The sequence below is a fragment of the Periophthalmus magnuspinnatus genome, chromosome 5 (assembly GCF_009829125.3).
Source record: "Periophthalmus magnuspinnatus isolate fPerMag1 chromosome 5, fPerMag1.2.pri, whole genome shotgun sequence".
NCBI lineage: Eukaryota > Metazoa > Chordata > Actinopteri > Gobiiformes > Gobiidae > Periophthalmus > Periophthalmus magnuspinnatus.
The window spans coordinates 17,795,703-17,814,133 of record NC_047130.1 but is presented as its reverse complement, the minus strand read 5'-3'; the positions used below and the strand labels follow the sequence as shown (position 1 = coordinate 17,814,133).

Here is an 18,431-nt window from a genome sequence, read left to right as displayed (position 1 = left end):
TGACCTCCGCAGGTGTGAGCTGGGCAGGTGCGGCTGAGCTCCAGAGCAGGTGCCAGAGTCGCCTCCGTCTGCTGCCCCAAAATGAGCTCCGACGGGCAGCCCCAGAAACGCACCACCACCTACCTCATCTCCCTCACCCTGGTCAAGGTGGAGGCCGTGGGGGAGGAGGGGGAGGAGGGAGAGCCGAAAGAGCTGCTACTGGAACAACAGGCGAGTGGAGCAGTGCCTGAAGACTTAAATACTAAAAATACTAAATAGTATTACTTAGTATTCATGTTAAAGGCAGTGTACCCAATGTTTTCTGATAATACCTTAGTACAGATATACAGTGGTCCCTCGTTTATTGTGGGGGTTACATTCTAAAAATAACCCGCAATAGGCAAAATCCGCGAAGTAGTCAGCTTTAATTTTTATTATTATTATTATTATATATGTTTAAGGCTGTAAAACCCCTCACCACACACTTCATAGACTTTTCTCAGACAGGCATTAACAGGACAGGGACAGTTCACACCTTTGGGTAGTTCAATGGGCTAAAACAGCTACTTCTTAATGTTAACAACTAGAGTGTGTTAGTTTTAGTAACTCCTTTCTAACTCTGTTCCACAACCAGGACCAAGACCAAAGCCAAGACTTCGACCAAGCTCTAAAGCAGGACCATGCCCAGGATCTGGAACAAAAGGAGGGTCCCGAGGAGAAGAGGGGGGAGGAGGAAAGAAGAGAGGAGCAGAGGAGGGAGGAGCAGAGGAGGGAAGAGCAAAGGAGGGAGGAGCAGAGGAGGGACGAGGAGACAGTGAAAGAGGAGACAGTGCAGAGACATGAGGAGGTGCAGAGACATGAGGAGGTGCAGAGAGTCCCAGAGAAGGAGGAGCAGAGTCTCAGCTCCAAAACTCTGGTGGAAAAACCCAGTCCACGGACAGAGGAGCTGCCACAGCTGCCACAGGTCCAGAAAGTACAGGTACATTTTTCAGATATGTTTAAATACGTTTTAATTCATAACCACAAAGTATTTTATAAGCCCACGCACATCTATGCACACAGTCAGCAGGGGCGTCTCCATATGGTTTTGGTTGGAGGCGCTATGGGGGGCTAAGTTCTTCATTGGGGGGGGCTCACTTAACATGTTAAATTAGAACTTTTTATGGATGTAAGTGCACCTCCCACCTCCTCCCATGTTTGAGTCACTGTTTTACAGGTTTAAGTGTAGTTATCCCCTGTAGTGATTTATAAAAACTAGCATGAATCATTTTTAACTGTAGTCTCATTTTCAACCCTGTAGTTTCCATTTGAACATTATTTGTCAAAGTTGAATGTGTTTTGAAAATGGGGCAAAAATCTTTGGGGGCCTTATGGGGGTGCATTGGTCATTCTAGAGGAGGCTAAAGTAAAACAGTTGTGATTTACACTGATAAACAGAATTTGAACATTGTCTTAGCAGAGGCCAGGAAACTGAAACACAGCTCAATGTGTTGACCAAATATAAGCCTGAGTACACGGCTTAACACAAGGAAACACACATCGTCCATGTTGGTACTGTTCACAGTAAAGAAATGTACTGGTTTTTCGAAGATCTACCAAAAATATTCTGTTCATGTGCCATCAGTGTTTATGGTAAGTAATCAGAGGAGAGTAGCGCTCAGTTACATTTACTTGAGTCACTTTTTAAAGAAATTGTACTGCTGCTCGTAATATTTTCATTGAAGTAACAGTTCTCTTACTTGAGTAAAAGTTTTGGTGCCTCTTCTCTTTGTGACTAAGTCTACAAGTGACAAAAGTTTAATGTCGACAGTGTGAAATAATTTGAACATTTACTTTTCTTGCAGCTCCTTCAGATGTGATTCAGTTTGCCTCATTTTACTTTCTACCCTTTGAAAATACCAGATTTTATGCATTATTTAACATTTTGTCCTTTCAAATATATTAACTTCAAATTATAAATCAGATGCCCTGACGGATACTCTTTAAGTTGCTCTTTCTTGAGCAGTAGTTTTACCAAATACGTTGTTTTTTTTTACTTTTTTGAGTAATTTCTTGGACCACTACTTTGTACTTCTACTTGAGTCATTTTATTTTGAAGTAACGTTACTCTTTACAATTTTTGACTACTCTATCCATCTCTGTAACTATCTGAATTGTCATTATAAAATATTTTCAGTTTTGTCTAAGTTTAAACACTCATCTTCATTTTGTGTCCTCCAGACTCCAGTGCAGCCCCCGAGACATGGAAGCCCAGCAGAACTCACCAAAGGGCGGGTCGAGAAGAGGGAGAGCCCTGTCCCTCAGAAGGACCTCCCAGCCTTCCCCAAAAGTAAAGACACCTCCTTCGTCCACCCTCCTGTGCGCCAGATGGTCAAAGTCTACGGCAGTGCGTCAGATGCCCACCCAGTCCACCGCGAGGGCCCCAGATCGGACGCGATCCGCCCCAAAACCGAACTGTACCGTGAACCGCCCATGCTTTACCTCAAGGGCGAGAACGGAGCCGAACTCAACAGTCGAACGCGATCTAGCCTTCCATTTTCTATCTCGTCCCAGGTCAGCCCGCGCCCGGAGGTCCTCATGCGGCCTCAAGGGGGCGCTAACTCAGCCTGGAGGGACTTGCGGGACCCAAACCAGTATCATACAGCAAAGACTTTGGACAGAAGGGATAACCGTATGGGGGACCAGTCTCCTCTGATGGCAGGGACAACTTTAGGGCCTTACAGAGCGTCTTGGGCAGACAGCGAAGGGAGGGGAACACTGATCCGTCCTGGAGCACCCATGAGCGGAGGATATTCGGGAATTATGGCCAGAGAAAGTCCGCAGGGAGACAGGTACCAGTGTTCATTTCATGTCATATTTTTGTTTTGATTGAAACTAAGTAAAAAGTAAACATAACGACTAGGGATAGGCCAATATGATTTTTTTTATTATTATTTTTATTATTTCTTATATTTTTTTTATTTTTGTATTATTATTTATTTTTATTTTTATTTTTTTCTTATTTTTGATACTGATATTCAATATTTGGCCTGCTGCTGTGGTCGATGACCGATATTTGTCAATACTAATATTTATCTTTTAAAATCCATAGCGAGGCCCTCTAATTTTTCTTAAGTTGACGTAAAGATCACAAATTAATGTTTCATTTTTGTAAAATCAACAAAAACCGGCAGATATCGGCCGATACTGGAGCCGATTTATCTCTTATCCCCAATAAGACTAAAACTACATGCATTTTCGACTAACGCTATGACTAAAAAGTACACATATTTTGGTCAAATAGTAAAACTACACATAAGTGAAGTAGCTGGGGTGTTTGTCCACTGATCTGAAGGTTGGTGGTTCGAATCCTGCTCTTGGCATAAACATCATTGGTTGAGCCGTCAGATCCAGTGAGTGGTGAGTGGTTCCTTAATGCAAAGCGCTTTGAGTGACTTTAAGGTGGAAAAGCACAATATAGAAATGACCCTTTACTGTAACTGAATGAAAGTTATGAGTGGGGACTAAATCCAAGTTCCACTTTTTAATCTCAGAGTCATAAACCAAACCATAAACAAACTCAAAGTCCATGTCCCAACAAGGAATGACTTGCAACTGTAATAAAAAATAAAATAACAAAAAATCTGCTTGATTAAAACTATCATGAAGTATAATATAGAGCTGTAGAGCTGTAGGCTGTGGGTCGATTAATCGGTTGATGGAGTCTTAGTTGAACAAAACTTGTATGTATTTTATTTATTTGTATTTTATATGGGACAACAGCAGAAGTTAGCAAGTGAGCTGAAGCTTTAGTATTTATATGTAAAAAGACAGATTTACAAGTTTTAATTCATTTATTGCTCAAGCCATTTCATTTTGTTGGCATCAATCTTAAGAGTAAAAAAAAAACAATCTGACAATTAACATGAATACCTTTTCCAACCGTTATGTGCCATGTCATGAACAAAAGCAAACAAAAATGGGAAAAAGTTACATTTCATAAACCCTGCTCCTTTCACAGATCATTAAAATAAACATTTCTTTAATAATTGTTCCCCAGTCCAACCAAGTCACCAAAGAGTTTAATCTGTCTTTATATAAATACACTGTTACATAGAGATACGTAATAGTTTTGAGAGCTTTTGCCACGCCCTCTTTTTATTTGACCAATCGATCAACCACACGTCTTTAGTTGAATGCAAATTTCTTTGCTTGACTTCAGCTATAGTATTTACTGGACTTGCTTCAGCATATGTTTGTTACTATTATTTGACTAAATCTTGACAAAAAAATCTACTAAAACTAAATTTTTCTTGTCCGACTTACACTGACAGGTACAAGGCCGTGTCCGTGGTGTTACCCGATACTACCACAAGGGGCGCCAGGAAAGGAACAAGCCGTACCTTGGATAACAGTGATCTTCCCATGTTTACCGAGGACGTGAAGAGAGGGAAGGATGGGACGGTCCAGAGAGCACCCCCTAGAGACAGGAAGATGCTCAAGTTCATAAGTGGGATATTTACGAAAAGTACGCCCTCTGCTGCCCCACCGCTGTACCCACCGGTGGAGAGGGGGTCCAGTGAAGAAGAGGGTGAGTAACTGCTGGCTTATTTGCATTTATCATTTAAAGGGCCGGTACCTGATTTAAATTTGTTCTTGTCGAGTTAAAAGCTCTTTACATCGTCATCTTGTTTGGTAAAATAAGCAAAAAAAAATTACTGTAAGATACAAACTCCTTTTTTTTTTTTTTTTTTGCATTGCATGACTAATGCAGATGCAACTAACAAGGTCTGACATTGTTGCCAAGGATCAGGGGAAACCAACTGCCTGACACTATCCCAGACACTTAATTCTCTGTCATGGAGCATTTTCAATAGTGACAAAAATTTAAACAGATACAAGGCAGAGAAGAAACAACTGCATGACGCTATCCCAGACAATTGTGTCATGGTGGAATATCATAGCGACAGAAAAGAGTAAGTGGGCGGGGCCAAAACATGTTCCTGCCCTATGGTTTGGAATCAGGTACAGGCCTTTTAAAGTTTATTTTATCAATAAATGGCAGTTGCAAACCTATGACCGAGTATAAGGGTCACGTAAAAATAAATAAATAGATTTGCGGGTGCTACAAAAATAAAGCTGTAACATTTCAACATTAAAATTGTTATTTTATGAGACTAAAGTCATAGTCAAAGTAAAGATGCAGTTTTATCCAGATTTAGAGGCTAACTCCAACATCAGTGTCAAAACGAAGAACAGCAATTAGTCACCATGACTGAAGTGCAAAAGAATGGAGCTTATTGGAGTTAAAAGCTCCAATAAAAACCTATGATGGATGTAGAACTTTTAATTGCTGGTCTTTTTAACATTAACAGTTCTTGAATAGTTTTCCTGGGACTGACCCCCAGGCCCCTTTAAGATGAGTGGTGCTCCTGGACAGGACACTGACCATGCTCCAAGATTTTCACCAAATCTGTTCCCTTGGCTTTGAGCTTTCTACCGTTCTTTAAAATTGCTTATGGGCTTGAGGAGCTGTGCGCAACAAGGAGGTGGTAGCTCATGTTTACGCAGTCTACCTGGAACATCCACAGATACAAAGTGGACGCGGTGCTCCAGACCCTCACTGGGGAACAGCAAGGACATTATGTTTCGTCAAGTTCACATAAAGAATCCTGGGTCAGGGACTAAAGCCATATTCAGCTCTGTGTATTGGACTAAACTGCTCACATTTGGAAACAGAAACAGGACAGCGCAGTGGTAATAGGGATTAGGCTACGTTATAATCGGGCATAAAACCCAATGAGCCCAATGAGCCCCAGGGAGCGGCACACTCTGCAGGCTTTGTCCAATGCGGAGTCCGGTCAGTCCACCGGGAGAAGTGCAGCCTACTTCATTCAACTGTTTGTGATGGACACATATTAACAAAGAGGTGGCTAAAGCTAAACAGCGACGGTGTTCTGTCTAATAACTTACAAACATATGGGACTTATGTTCATGTATGTAAACTTCAAACTCACCGGAGAGGCAGTCTTTCTCAGTTTGCATTCACTCTGTACATCTTTTTTTGGCTGCAACTTTAGTCTCAAAATATTACGACTTTATTCTCATAGTTATACGACTTTGTCTGGCTTTGACTTTAGTCTCATTAAATTATGACTTTAATGTCGAAATGTTACGACTTTATTCTCATAGTGTCCACATAATTTATTTTTTCAATGTGACCCTTTTACTCCGCCGTAAAAACCTGTGGTCTGATTTTGTCACTAAAAGCTGCTTTTACAATATACGGTTGAGGTAAAAGTAATTTTATTGCACTTCAAAATTAAATGGGGTGCAGCCTTTCTAATGAGCCTGAGAAGTGCTATCATGTGTTTGGTGGTAATGAATAAGAGTGAACTTTGTCCATTTTAATAGCTGTTCAATTTAAAGGTGTACTCCGTAACTTTTCTGATGGGAGGGTTCACTACCTGCCTGTCTCCATGATTATGCCATTGCTTATGTCTGATATGTTGCACAGTATGGCTTATCTATGTTACATTTATTTAGTTTCACTTGTTTTGTTGAGCAGAAATTCCTTTAAAAACAAGCAGCAGATTCATCAGTTTCCCTATTTACCGTATTTTCCAGAGTATAAGTCACACTGAAGTATAAGTTGCACTGGAGTATAAGTCGCACCAACCAAAAAAATACATAATAATGAAGAAAAAAACATATTTCGCATGTAAATTGCATCTGAGTATAAGTCGCACCCCCGGCCAGCCTATGAAAAAAGTGCCACTTATAGTCCAGAAAATACGGTATATGAAAATTGTTCTAATTTGGGATGGACTGTCACAATTTAACACAATGAACTACTATTTTTAAAACGTACCAAAGCTATGTTGGATGTTCTAAATTAAGTCCACAAGAGGACTAAACTTGGTCTAAACAAAGTCTTCTCCAGGTCTTAGATACGATTCATCACAAGAATCCATTTTGTGTTGTATGGGACTTTTAAACCATGGCTACCACACTTATAAAAACGGACTGACCTGAGGAGTACTACCAGAAGCAGCTCATGTACCACAGTTTGAAAAGCACTGCTCTATGGCATTTTCTCCCCTCTCATCTCATTTAGAGTCCCCTGGTTTATAATGATAGTGCTGAAACTTCAGTCCCGGCGAGGCCATTAGAGACTGCATTTAATATAAAGGAGAGGCGTTTTCATTTAGCCAACACTATGTCATTCTCAGGCTTAATGTAAAATGACTGACAGCACGTCGTTTTGTTTGTGCTTCCTTCATAATTAAAACGTAAACAAAAGCTGCCAGAGCTGATTAATTTGAGGTATTAACAGTTTGTGCATCATCATTAAAGTGCATATGGCAGTTTAGACTCATTTCACTAAAACATCGTTATCATTATATTCAAGATTTTACTTAATATCTTGCCTTTAAGTTTAAGTTTATAATTTTTGCCCAATTTCCTGGTTGGGCATTAACAGCAGATCGTAGACTGTATAAAGACGTGGACTAAGTGAGTGTGATGTTCCCCCAAAGCATTCGACTCCAGTCAAATGAAGCTCATCGAGGCTAGTGGTTATAGGGGCCAATTCCGAGCCTGATTTGTCTGTTATTAATGTTCATACCTTGATTTACGGACACAACAGTGAAATAAAAACACCAGGATCATGTAGAGCGGGTTGATACGAACATTTTAAGACCAAAATGACGAGTCTGACAGCAGCAGTTACAGTCCCACTTCCTATTTGGAATGCACAACTAGCAGCTTAGCTATGTCCATTTATATATACAGACTATGCAGCAGATATGACATATGCACAGGTAATTTCAACTGTTACCTAGCAACCATAATGTTAATAAGGGCCAAAACTTGTCTAAATGACACAATAGTTTTAATTAGACTCATCTGTTCCTTGAGCACAAACTGCCCTTGCATTTTGGATGTAGTTTTCTGTGTTGACCACATATTGTAGAGATATTCTGTTATTGAATTCTCCACTACCTCCTGTAGAAACTGCCATGTAACTGATGTAAAACTATTCAATTCAAGTGTATTTCTATAGCACATTTAAAACTACGTCAGCTGACCAAAGTACTTCACGTAAAAGTCACCAAAAAACACCAATATATTCTGTCTAGTGTTAAATGCCAGGGAGAAGAGGTGGGTTTTCAGATGAGTCTTAAGCTGCTATGATTGACTATGAAACTATAATAAATATGTAGCACAGGTATTATCCACCAAACCAACTCAGAAAAAATTGTCACTATGCACTTAGCGCTCATTCAAGTCTTGTAATACAGTATTTATTGGTTTATATGTTGATAATGTAGCTTAAAGATACACTATGTAACTTTTCTGGTGGAGGGTCTGATGCTGGCTCGTCTCCATGGAGATGTTACTGCATTGCATGGAAATCTTAGAGCATTAAACTCATCTTTCTTGCATTTATTGAGTCATACAGGTGTTTTTATTGCATTCCAGTTTGTTTCTGCACAGATGTGACTTGTAACTTGTTTCCATGGAAATAGATATGTTTAATGCCGTACTGTAAAAAATTCTAGGCAAAGCAATAACATCTTCATCGATCGTCCGCCAGAAAAGTTACATAGCACACCTTTAACCACTGAAGTAAACATAGATAAGTGTATGATGGTTAATTCGTGTTTTATTGGCAGTTCAGTACAAAATGGCGTCTCATATTTTCACCTGAGATGTTCCAGGATCAAAGCCAAAACACTTTCAGACTTGCAGTTGGGCAAGAATGACTAAATGAATCATCTGGATCTTAATCTTTATTTTTTTGTATAATCTCGAAGATAATATTCAGATAATTATTATGGTCGTCCATCAGAAATGGGCTAAATGTGCCTGTAATCGTCTTGGTGGAGGTTAAACAAGAATAAACGGAAAATGAACCACATTCAGAAATATGACTCCCTTGATCAAAAGATTACATTGTAAGCCTCTGTTTTTATCAGCTTTTTTGCAGTCTGTTATTTTATTATTATTTTTGTTTACTATGAACATGTTTAATAACCCAAAACATTCAAGGCAAGGCAAGTTTATTTGTACAGCACAATTGGCCCACAAAGTAATTCAAAGTGATTTACAGAATAAGAAAGACATAAAATCTTAACGCTCGTTTGGAGAGGCCGGTGAGCAGGACGATACATGCACCATAGGCCAAATCCTCCAGCTAATTTAGTCCTGACCCAGACTAACTCAAGATCTGGAGATGGGTCCCACTGCTTCTGATGAGGTCGTCCCAGCAGCAAAGATGGGTCAAATGCAGAGAACAAATTTCCCTATGGAGACAATAAGTGTACCTTAATCTACACTTGAGGATGAGAGAGGAAGAGAGGCGGTGTCTGGACATATGAGGAACAGTACGATTGGTCAAACTCCGCCAATGCAGCCAGGTGTTTGTGATGAGAAACACCTGGCTGTAATCAGGGCAGTGTTATGTGATGTCACCAACTACTTAAAATTGCAGCGGCCACTGGAGGCAGCACACACTGTTTGCTTGTTTTGGTTTTTTTATGTGTTTTTGATCAGAAAGCTTCAAATTTACCCAGGACTAGAAGCGGTAGATAATGCTATTTAAACCAAATATAATTTAGTAGCGGAAAACGTGGATTTAGTTCCACTTTAATATTCAATTTTTTCATATTTTTAAGTGTGATATTATTCATTTTAAATCATTCTCTGGTCCCTCTGGCGTCATGCCCGCTCTTGTCTCTCTATACCCTTCATGTGTTCAGTAACTGTGTGTTTTGACAGAGTAGAATTTACTCCCGACAGTCGGACTAAACAAAGCAGTTACTCCCAGATTCATTCATACAATATTCAGGTGCTGCTGTCAGAGAGAGAGGACCTCGTGTCATCAATCTTTTACGTTTATTAATTTCTCCGAGCGCGGGTGTGTGTGGGGCCGGGCGTGTGCGGTCGTGTGTGTGGACTCTAGTATTGGTCTGAGTGACTTGTTTGGAGTAAGTGGGACATGAATATTTAATGGAGGGGGCACACTGAGTTGCTTCATCAGGGAGACGGGAGGAGGGATAAGTCTACTTCCTGCACTCCACACTCAGATTGTTCATTATATAGACAGGATCTGCATCTGCAAATGGATCCTATGCATTCACCACCACGACTTTGGAGCGTTAATCACGAAAGAGGAAGAGATACAGGTTCATTATTGGAGAAATGTTGCAATACAAAAATTTCAAACTGGAGGAAGATGTTTGATACTTGGTTACAGCTTCGGCAAACGATTTTTTTACGATTAACTGACTTGTGAAATGATCATGTCTGTTGCAAATTTTGATTTTCAAGACACATTTTTAACCAAATAAATATCGAAATGTGGCGACGTAAGCTGATCTGGCTCTCGCTATAATATACTGACATGTGTTGCGCTATGAATGAGTTCTACACATTTATAAATCTGAAACGGAAAGCGATCGGAATTAGTGATCAGAATGTTCAAATAGACCTGTCACACTAATGATATTTGACGTTCGATTTATCGCTCAAGTAAATATAGACGATAAATGATAATATTGAAACTAATTTATGCCATTGACGCAAAAACCCAAGAGCAGATTTAACCCACAAATCTATTCTAAATCACCAATATTGTTAAAATCATGAGCTGCAATAAATAAACAGCTGAATGAAACATTTTAGTTGTTACTTTGCAACTGTAATGAGTCAGATAAGTTATTAACTCAACCTTTTACAGCTTAAATCTTATCATATCGACAAAAAATAACTAAAAATTTAGCAGTAGTGCAAAGAAAAAGTACGTTCCATCTATCATATACTGAACGATGAGTTGATATAGTGAGTGTAGAGACTGCCTACGTTCAAACAAATACTCCACTCTGATTGGTTGAAGCGTAACAGCAGAAAACTTTTGTTAAATCCAGTGGAGAGAAAAGCACAGGCGTCTTTCTCTCCACAACTGTGTGTATTTAGCCTGTATTTCTGCTAAAACAGGCCCAAGTATGTTTGACGGCGGCCATGTTTGTTTTAGTTCTCATAATCCTGTATTGCATTTTAGGCTTGAGTACCCAGAAAATGGTTCCAGCTCATGTGACACATTTGAGTATTTTTTTTCAATGCGATTAAAAAGTGTGTTTATACTTTGAGCAAGAAATGAATCTTTTTTCCTTCCTTAACACTTTTTCGATACCAGTAAGACTATTGACCTTATTCTGCCCCGCCCACTTTTGCTGTAAATGCTTCTAAACCACACTTACTTCTTTGTGGAGGCACTTCCGGTTAACTGGGAATCCTATTTATTTCAATGGAGAATTTGAGAAAAGTGGAAGACCTGCCACCTGCTTGTCTCCATGGAGATGTTGCAGCTTTGCCTTTGCTATGCTCTGGTTCACTGTAAGTAGTTTGCAGTGGTCCAAAATTATTCCTCACTTGCTGAACGCATTCCTAGGAGCTGAAAATTATACATATAGTTAAAAATGCTCTTTCTGTTAAAATAATTCCCACTGCTAGAGACTACTTGAACCCCAGGCAGACAGTTATTCTGCTGGCTCTGGGCTTTCACATGAGCCTTGATCTGCCCATACTAGTGGTTTTCAGATTCAAGAATGTGATGGTGTCATACTGTCAGATGGGGGCAGTATCAATACCTGCTCAAAAGAGTACATGTGGTCCCTTGTTTATCGCAGGGGTAACATTTTAAAAATAACCCGCAATAGGCGAAATCCACAAAGTAGTCATCTTTATTTTTTACAGTTATTCAATATGTTTCTGGCTGTAAAACCCCTCACCACACACTTTATACACTTTCCCACACAGGCATTAACATTTTCCCACATTTCTCTCTTGTTTAAACTCTCTCAAAGTTCAAATTTTCGTAGGTGCCTTTGTCGGTGCAGAACGTTTCATCGACATTGTGGGTTTTGTCGGGGAGAAAACTTGCAAACATACAGCACTTCAGAGTCACACTGCGATTCAACATTTATGTAAACTTGGCTGAACACATTCTGTACTGTACAGGAGACACGGCACAGAGGAGACTGATGGACATTAGTCAATCAGAACGCAGAACACAATGTCCGCTCATACTCTGTAAAGAGGCATGCAAAATTGCACAAAAAAATCAGCGAAACAGTGAGTCTACGAAAGTTGAACTGCGATATAGTGAGGGACAACTGTAATCCTTTAGTCGTTCAGTTTAACATCATATTAGGGGATTTTAACCAACTATGAAGAGCAGCAGGTGCAGTTCCAAGGACATTAAGTGAGGGACTGTTGGATTGTGTGAAATGTGAAATGTTTGTTTTTCCCGTATCCATGGACACCGTGCAAGAGGCGGGCTATGGTGGTAACTATGGACCTTTGAGGTGCCACAGGCTTTTTACACCAAATGTGGCAGAAGACCTTCCAGAGGAAATGGTTCGTTTCATCACCAACCCAAACAACAGAGCAGCATCAGAGTGAGGCTTTGAAGAGGCTTTCCTGTTGTGTTTACCTGGCTCCCCCTGGAGGCTGCTGTGATGCTGCAGGACAAAGAGAAGCAATGCTTTTGGCTCTTCCTCGCCTCAAACTACCCTGCTCCCATCTATTGTATGGGACAACAGCAGAAAGGTTAAGTGAGTGAGTTAGCTAAAGATCTGGTATTTTTTGGTATTCCTTTGTAAAAATTCAGATGAAACTCATAATTCACAAGGTTTAATCCAACTTCAAATAAATCCTAATACTTTTTTCTGCAAAAATTGTTATTTTTGCCTGAACTCTCCCTGCAGGTTTAGTCTTGTGAGTGCAGTTTGGGTCAGATGCATAAAGATGCATAATAGTTTTGAGAGCTTTTGCCCCGCCCCCTTTTTAGTGGGTGAATCAATCGGCAGCATATGTCTTTAGTCCAACAAGAATTTTTTACTCGGCTACATCCCTACAGTAGTTTCCTATTTAGTATCTGAATTTCAATACTTTTTACAACCAAAATACCTTCCTTTAGTCATGTTCAGTGTCAACTGCAAAGGAAAATATGTAGCATTTTAATGTCAGCATCCACATCTCTGCTGCCTCTCACATAGGAGACGGTTTAACCCTGAAAAAGCTGTTTACTGAACCAGAGCAGGAGGAAAAGGGAGTTACCATGGCAACACAAGCGGAGAGCTCGGTGTGATCTGAATGTGTGAGACAGTGCTAGACCAGGGGAAGCCCAAAAAACAGGTGAGGAGATGGAGTTAGAGGGTAAATATTTATTCTAAAACCAGAACTAAGCCAGGTCTGAAGCATCTGATACACACCACTGCAGACTGGAGTTGTCAGAAGTATCGAGAATCAGATACTAGATACTAATTTTTTGCAGGTATTGATAATAAAAAGTCGCATTCACAGGACAGAAATTAACCTTTCCTGAAGCTTTAGAATGATGTTGAGCTGTATCTTTCACAAGTATAAGACACATAAACTAGTATACACCATGGACCACTATGAACCTACTGGACACTGAGGGATTACACAGATATAAGACACATGGGAATAGAAAAGAAAGTACCACGATTTAATGTTGAAAATCACATTCTATTGTCTAAAGAAAGAGTGTTTTTAATTATCATCATGGTATCTCAGTCGGTTTGAGTATAAAGTCTATTCCTTTGTATCAAAATCAAGAAATTTTAGTAGCGTGACAACACAACTGCAGCCCAGGCACACCCCAATAGAACCAGGAGAAAACCACGCCCAAATCAGGACTTTACAGTGACATTAAATATATTATAAAGTTGTTGTTGTTGTTTTTAAATCTACAAAGGTTTGAACTTTGAGAGAGTTTACAAGAGAGAAATGTGAGAAAATGTTAATGCCTGTCTGAGAAAAGTGTATAAAGTGTGTGGTGAGGGGTTTTACAGCTGCAAAACATATAGAATAATTGTAAAAAAAATTTAATAAAGCTGACTACTTCATGGATTTCACCTATTGCGGGTTATTTTTAGAACATAACCCCCACGATAAACGAGGGACCACTGTAAATGTACTTGTACCTGATTTCTTTCCATGTATTTGAACAAAATTTGCCTTGCCCCTGTTCAGATACATTGTTTAAGCAGCTCTCAAGGTCAAAATAAGCCCACTGTGTACTGTCTGCATCTAATTAGAAAGCATTTTATTGTTCGATAAACAAAAATTGCACGTTAGCATGCTAGTTATTGTATAATGTTATGTTTATGTTCTCAATATTCAGGTTAAAGGACCATTATGTTATAATTTGGACCTTTTAAATCACAATATTCATCTAAAACGACTTAATTAAAGAAACAAATCAGCTGACTTCCTCGTTAGAAAACAGCGGTGCCCAATGGGAGCCATAAACGTCATCACAACAAAGAGCCGTGCAGCTATCGTCGCCTCCTATGGCTAGCTGCACATCACACTAGCGAGCAGTGGATTTACCATATGTCCCCTGCCCGGTTGAGTCCCTGTCTTTGGTACTTCAGTGTTACATGTCCTCAGGGAGACGGCTGAGGCGACAGGAGCAGACAGGAGCAGACAGGAGCAGACCACAGTGTGTGCAAACATGTCAGTGTCCCTGTCTCTACCAATGACTTCCACATGAACAGAGCCTCGGAGCCTGGACCAGTCAAGCCGCTACCTCAGGCTGCGCTCACACATATGTAGTGTTGATGTTCTGCAGCTGGTGTCATCAACGTTCACTGGGGGTGTGAAGCTAACTGGAGGCTCTGCTCTGTCTGAAGCTGTTTCTCAATTTAGACTTTAATCTGAGCTTTATTTTAACACAGTCTGACCAGAAAGAGCTGACTTAGTTGTGCTGTTAAACAAGTCTCTCACACATAAAGTTACAGTTAGTCCCTCTTACCTTTTTATTGACCACTAAACAGAACCATGAACATCGTATGAACTCGTATTGATCACAGGCTCCTGAAAATGTGTTGTTTAAAACAATTTTGTAATTTTCTCATCTCGTTAAAATGTTTTTTTTTAACAGTGTTTGCATTGTATCACCATAGTAACTGCTAAACATTCAACCATAGACATCCATGTTGCTCACTCCCAGTTTGATGTCATTGCAAAGCCTTAGTTCCGTTGGCTCATTAGCAAGATTTGTGACACTGCTCCCTTGACCCCCAAGACCTTTAGTCTGAGGTCTTGGCTTCATCTTCCCTTTACAGAAGCACTTTGATTTATAACGCCAGTGTAGGAGAGTAAAGCATGTGATGTTCTGTGTGCACTGGGCAGCCATTAGTGTTGTCACCATACTAAAATGTCAAACTAAGGAATAGACTCGATACTCAAACTGATTCCGATATCTCGATGATAATAAAAAGAATAGAATGTGATTTTCAACATTAAATGGTAGTACCGTATTTTCCGAACTATAAATCACACTTTTTTGATCGTTTTCCAGGGGTGCGACTTATACTCAGATGCGACTTGTATGTGAAATGATTAAAATATATAATTTCACATCTTCGTTATTGTGGGCACTCTAGACTTGTGTACAGCCACGCAGAGGAGGAAAAGGTGCTTCATCTACTTCTGGAGACAGAGTTTTTCAGAAGCGACACCGAGAATGAAGAATTCAATGGATTTAGTGATTTGGAGTGAGATCCAGAGTTTGGGAAACTTGTTAGCTTGTTTTTTTATGCTTTATGCTCTGATTAACTGTTAATATCTTACGTTAACAAACCAGACACATATTCAGTTCTGTCTATGCTTCATGTAGCTGAATAAATATAAATGATATAAATGTGTCACATTAGCATGCTGTACTGATATTCAGCCTGTTGTTCTCTATTTTACTGTTGTTATTATTATAATTTGCCTTTAAAGATAAAATGTCTGTTCTTGGTCTGGGATTTTGTAAAATAAATTTCCTCCAAAAATGTAATTTATAGTCCAGTGCGACTTATACATGTTTTTTTCTTCATTATTATGCATTTTTGGCTGGTGCAGCTTATACTCCAGAGCGAAGTATAGTCCGGAAAATACTGTACTTTGTTTTCTGTTCCCATGTGTCTTATATCTGTGTAATCCCTTAGTGTCCAGTAGGTTCCATAGTGGTCCACTGGTGTACACTAGTCTATGTGTTTTATACTTGTGAACGATACAGCTCAAGATCATTCTAAAACTATTCAGGAAAGTTTCATTTCCTTCATCTTAAAAGTAGAGTGTCTGAAAGCGTATGCATGAACAAGGTCAAAAACTAAAAAGAACTAGTCATTTAAATTTAAGTCATTCAAATCAAAGTGTTAAAATCGCTCTTCAGAGCTTTGAACCATGTTATAGTTATTTCCTCGTCTCATTTACCCTCTCGAAATTGTATTCAGAGTGATTCGTGCATGTTTGAGTAATCTTTATACTTCTGTTTTCAAGACGTCATTGCTCTGATCAAGTCTGTTTCCATCGTCTCCACTACACACGACTTATGCACTTGAATCTCCAATTTTACTTTCTTAATGAGTGATACCTGTAGGATTTGGCAGTGTTGTCTAGACATTATGGTACAAATTAATTTAAATCTGCTACTTGCTAGTGCGATGTGCAGATATCCATAGGGGGCGCTGGCAGCTACATGACTCTTTGTTGTGATGATGTTTACGGTGATGTTATCTCACATTTCACACCACAATTTTCTAACATGGAAGTCAGTGAAGTTATTTATTTTATTATGTGAATATTGTGGTTTTAAAATGTCCAAATTATAACATAATTATCCACAGGTGTCACAGATTATAACTATAGACTGACACAAGCACAATATGTCTTCTTTAAAAACACATTTCTTTCCAGATTCCCAGAATTACTGGCAAAGCAATCCTTATAAATAATTGATAATATACTCACTTGTATATTTTATTCAACCCAATAGTATTCTTAAGGCTGCTTTTGTGCATTTTTTATGAATGAATGTTGACATGTGTTTATTCATGGTCTTTAAACAGCATCGTAAATTGAAGCCTTGACGAAACAGCGCCGTCACATTTTCACAATAAATAATTCAAGATATGAGAAAAACAAATAAGAGAGTCGAGCTCTAGAGGCATTTGACACCGTCTCCTGAGGCCTGTCTGTGAAACACTCCAGACTCTTATACAACAGAACACAGCACTCACATCAATGCTCTGTTTAACGCTAAGATAAATGACATAGGCTGTATATAGAAGTGGACATGGCTACCCTGCTAGCTGCCATGCTCTAAACAGGAAGTGTTCAGAGTATAACAGAAAACTGAACCTCAAACTGACTGCGGTTTTAGTTGTTGTTGTTTTTTTTTTTATTATTATTGTTTCATTGATAACTCTGTCTAAATGAAATCTCTTGCATTCACTTGATTTGATGGAAATACTGAATGGAAAGTGCTGAGGTAACTGTATGAATGCCCTTGAGTCGTGAACCTCCAGATCTGAATAAATGAACACGACCTATACAGCCATTAGAAAGTCGATTAGCTCTTAATCTGATAAAGCTTTAGTTACACTTGATAATGACACTGGGCCAATGTCAAAGAGGAGCCATCACTCAGCTACATAACTGCTGTGCCCTGCTTTGCCTCGCTTTAGTCCTGATAGAGACTTGGCCATGGTTTGATTTAGTTCTGATATAGACTTTGGTGCTAGTTTAGTCCTGGGTTAAGTTCTGAAAATGTTGCATATAACAGGAAGTTGAAACCGATTTTATAAACTGCACATTTCCATTTAAAGCCACAATATGTAACTTTTTAGGCAAATTGTTTTGTATATTGCTCTGAAAAACAAGTGTCCGAACAGGCTTGCATATCCACAAACCTGACTCTTATTTGGCCTTCTTGTTTCCACGGAAATGCTTTTCCTTTGGCCATAATATTCCACAGTTTGGCATGAAACGCATCAATCTGTGTGGAGAATGTTCCAAAGTATGGCTTTAACTATTTATTTTCTATGGAATCATGCAGGGCACGTACATACTCTCCCCTCACACTGCTCTGCTAAACCATGACAAGAACCTTGTGCATTTCAGATTTAGTTTGTCGATGTCGACACTGATGGATTAGGCTTTTTTCAGAAGTGCCCCAGAAAGGATTGATATTTTTGTTGTTCACAGAAAAAAAAAAATAGACAGAAATAATTGCTACCATGAAAAATTATGATTTCAATTACTGCTACTGCTGCTTCTACTATTACTGCTACTACTGCTACCACTGCTAGTGCTACTGCTACTGTTGCTATTGCTACTGCTACTACTACTACTACTACTACTACTACTACTGCTGCTGCTGCTACTGCTACTGCTACTACTACTATGGCTATTGCTACTACTGCTTCTGCAACTGCTACTACTAATTCTACTCCTATTGCTACTGCTACTCCTTCTGCTTCTGCTACTGCTACTGCTACTGCTACTGCTACTGCTACTGCTACTACTACTACTACTTTAGTTTGTTTGTTGTTGTTTTTAGTTCTGTTTATTGCACTGAAAAGCCTAGAAAAACATGTGCACTTGCC

At 39.3% G+C, this 18,431-nt stretch overlaps 1 protein-coding gene across 1 annotated transcript in view; it reads left to right on the top strand.

The window, feature by feature from the left end:
* The window catches only part of LOC117371666 (arf-GAP with GTPase, ANK repeat and PH domain-containing protein 1-like), a 54,836-nt gene that overhangs the window by 2,072 nt on the left and 34,333 nt on the right, over positions 1-18,431 (top strand). The window contains exons 2-5 of the mRNA XM_055221852.1: positions 13-210; positions 854-958; positions 2,200-2,810; positions 4,293-4,549. Of these exons, the coding sequence (XP_055077827.1) occupies positions 82-210; positions 854-958; positions 2,200-2,810; positions 4,293-4,549 (1,102 nt within the window). The 5' untranslated portion in view covers positions 13-81. The remainder of the gene's footprint in view (positions 1-12; positions 211-853; positions 959-2,199; positions 2,811-4,292; positions 4,550-18,431) is intronic.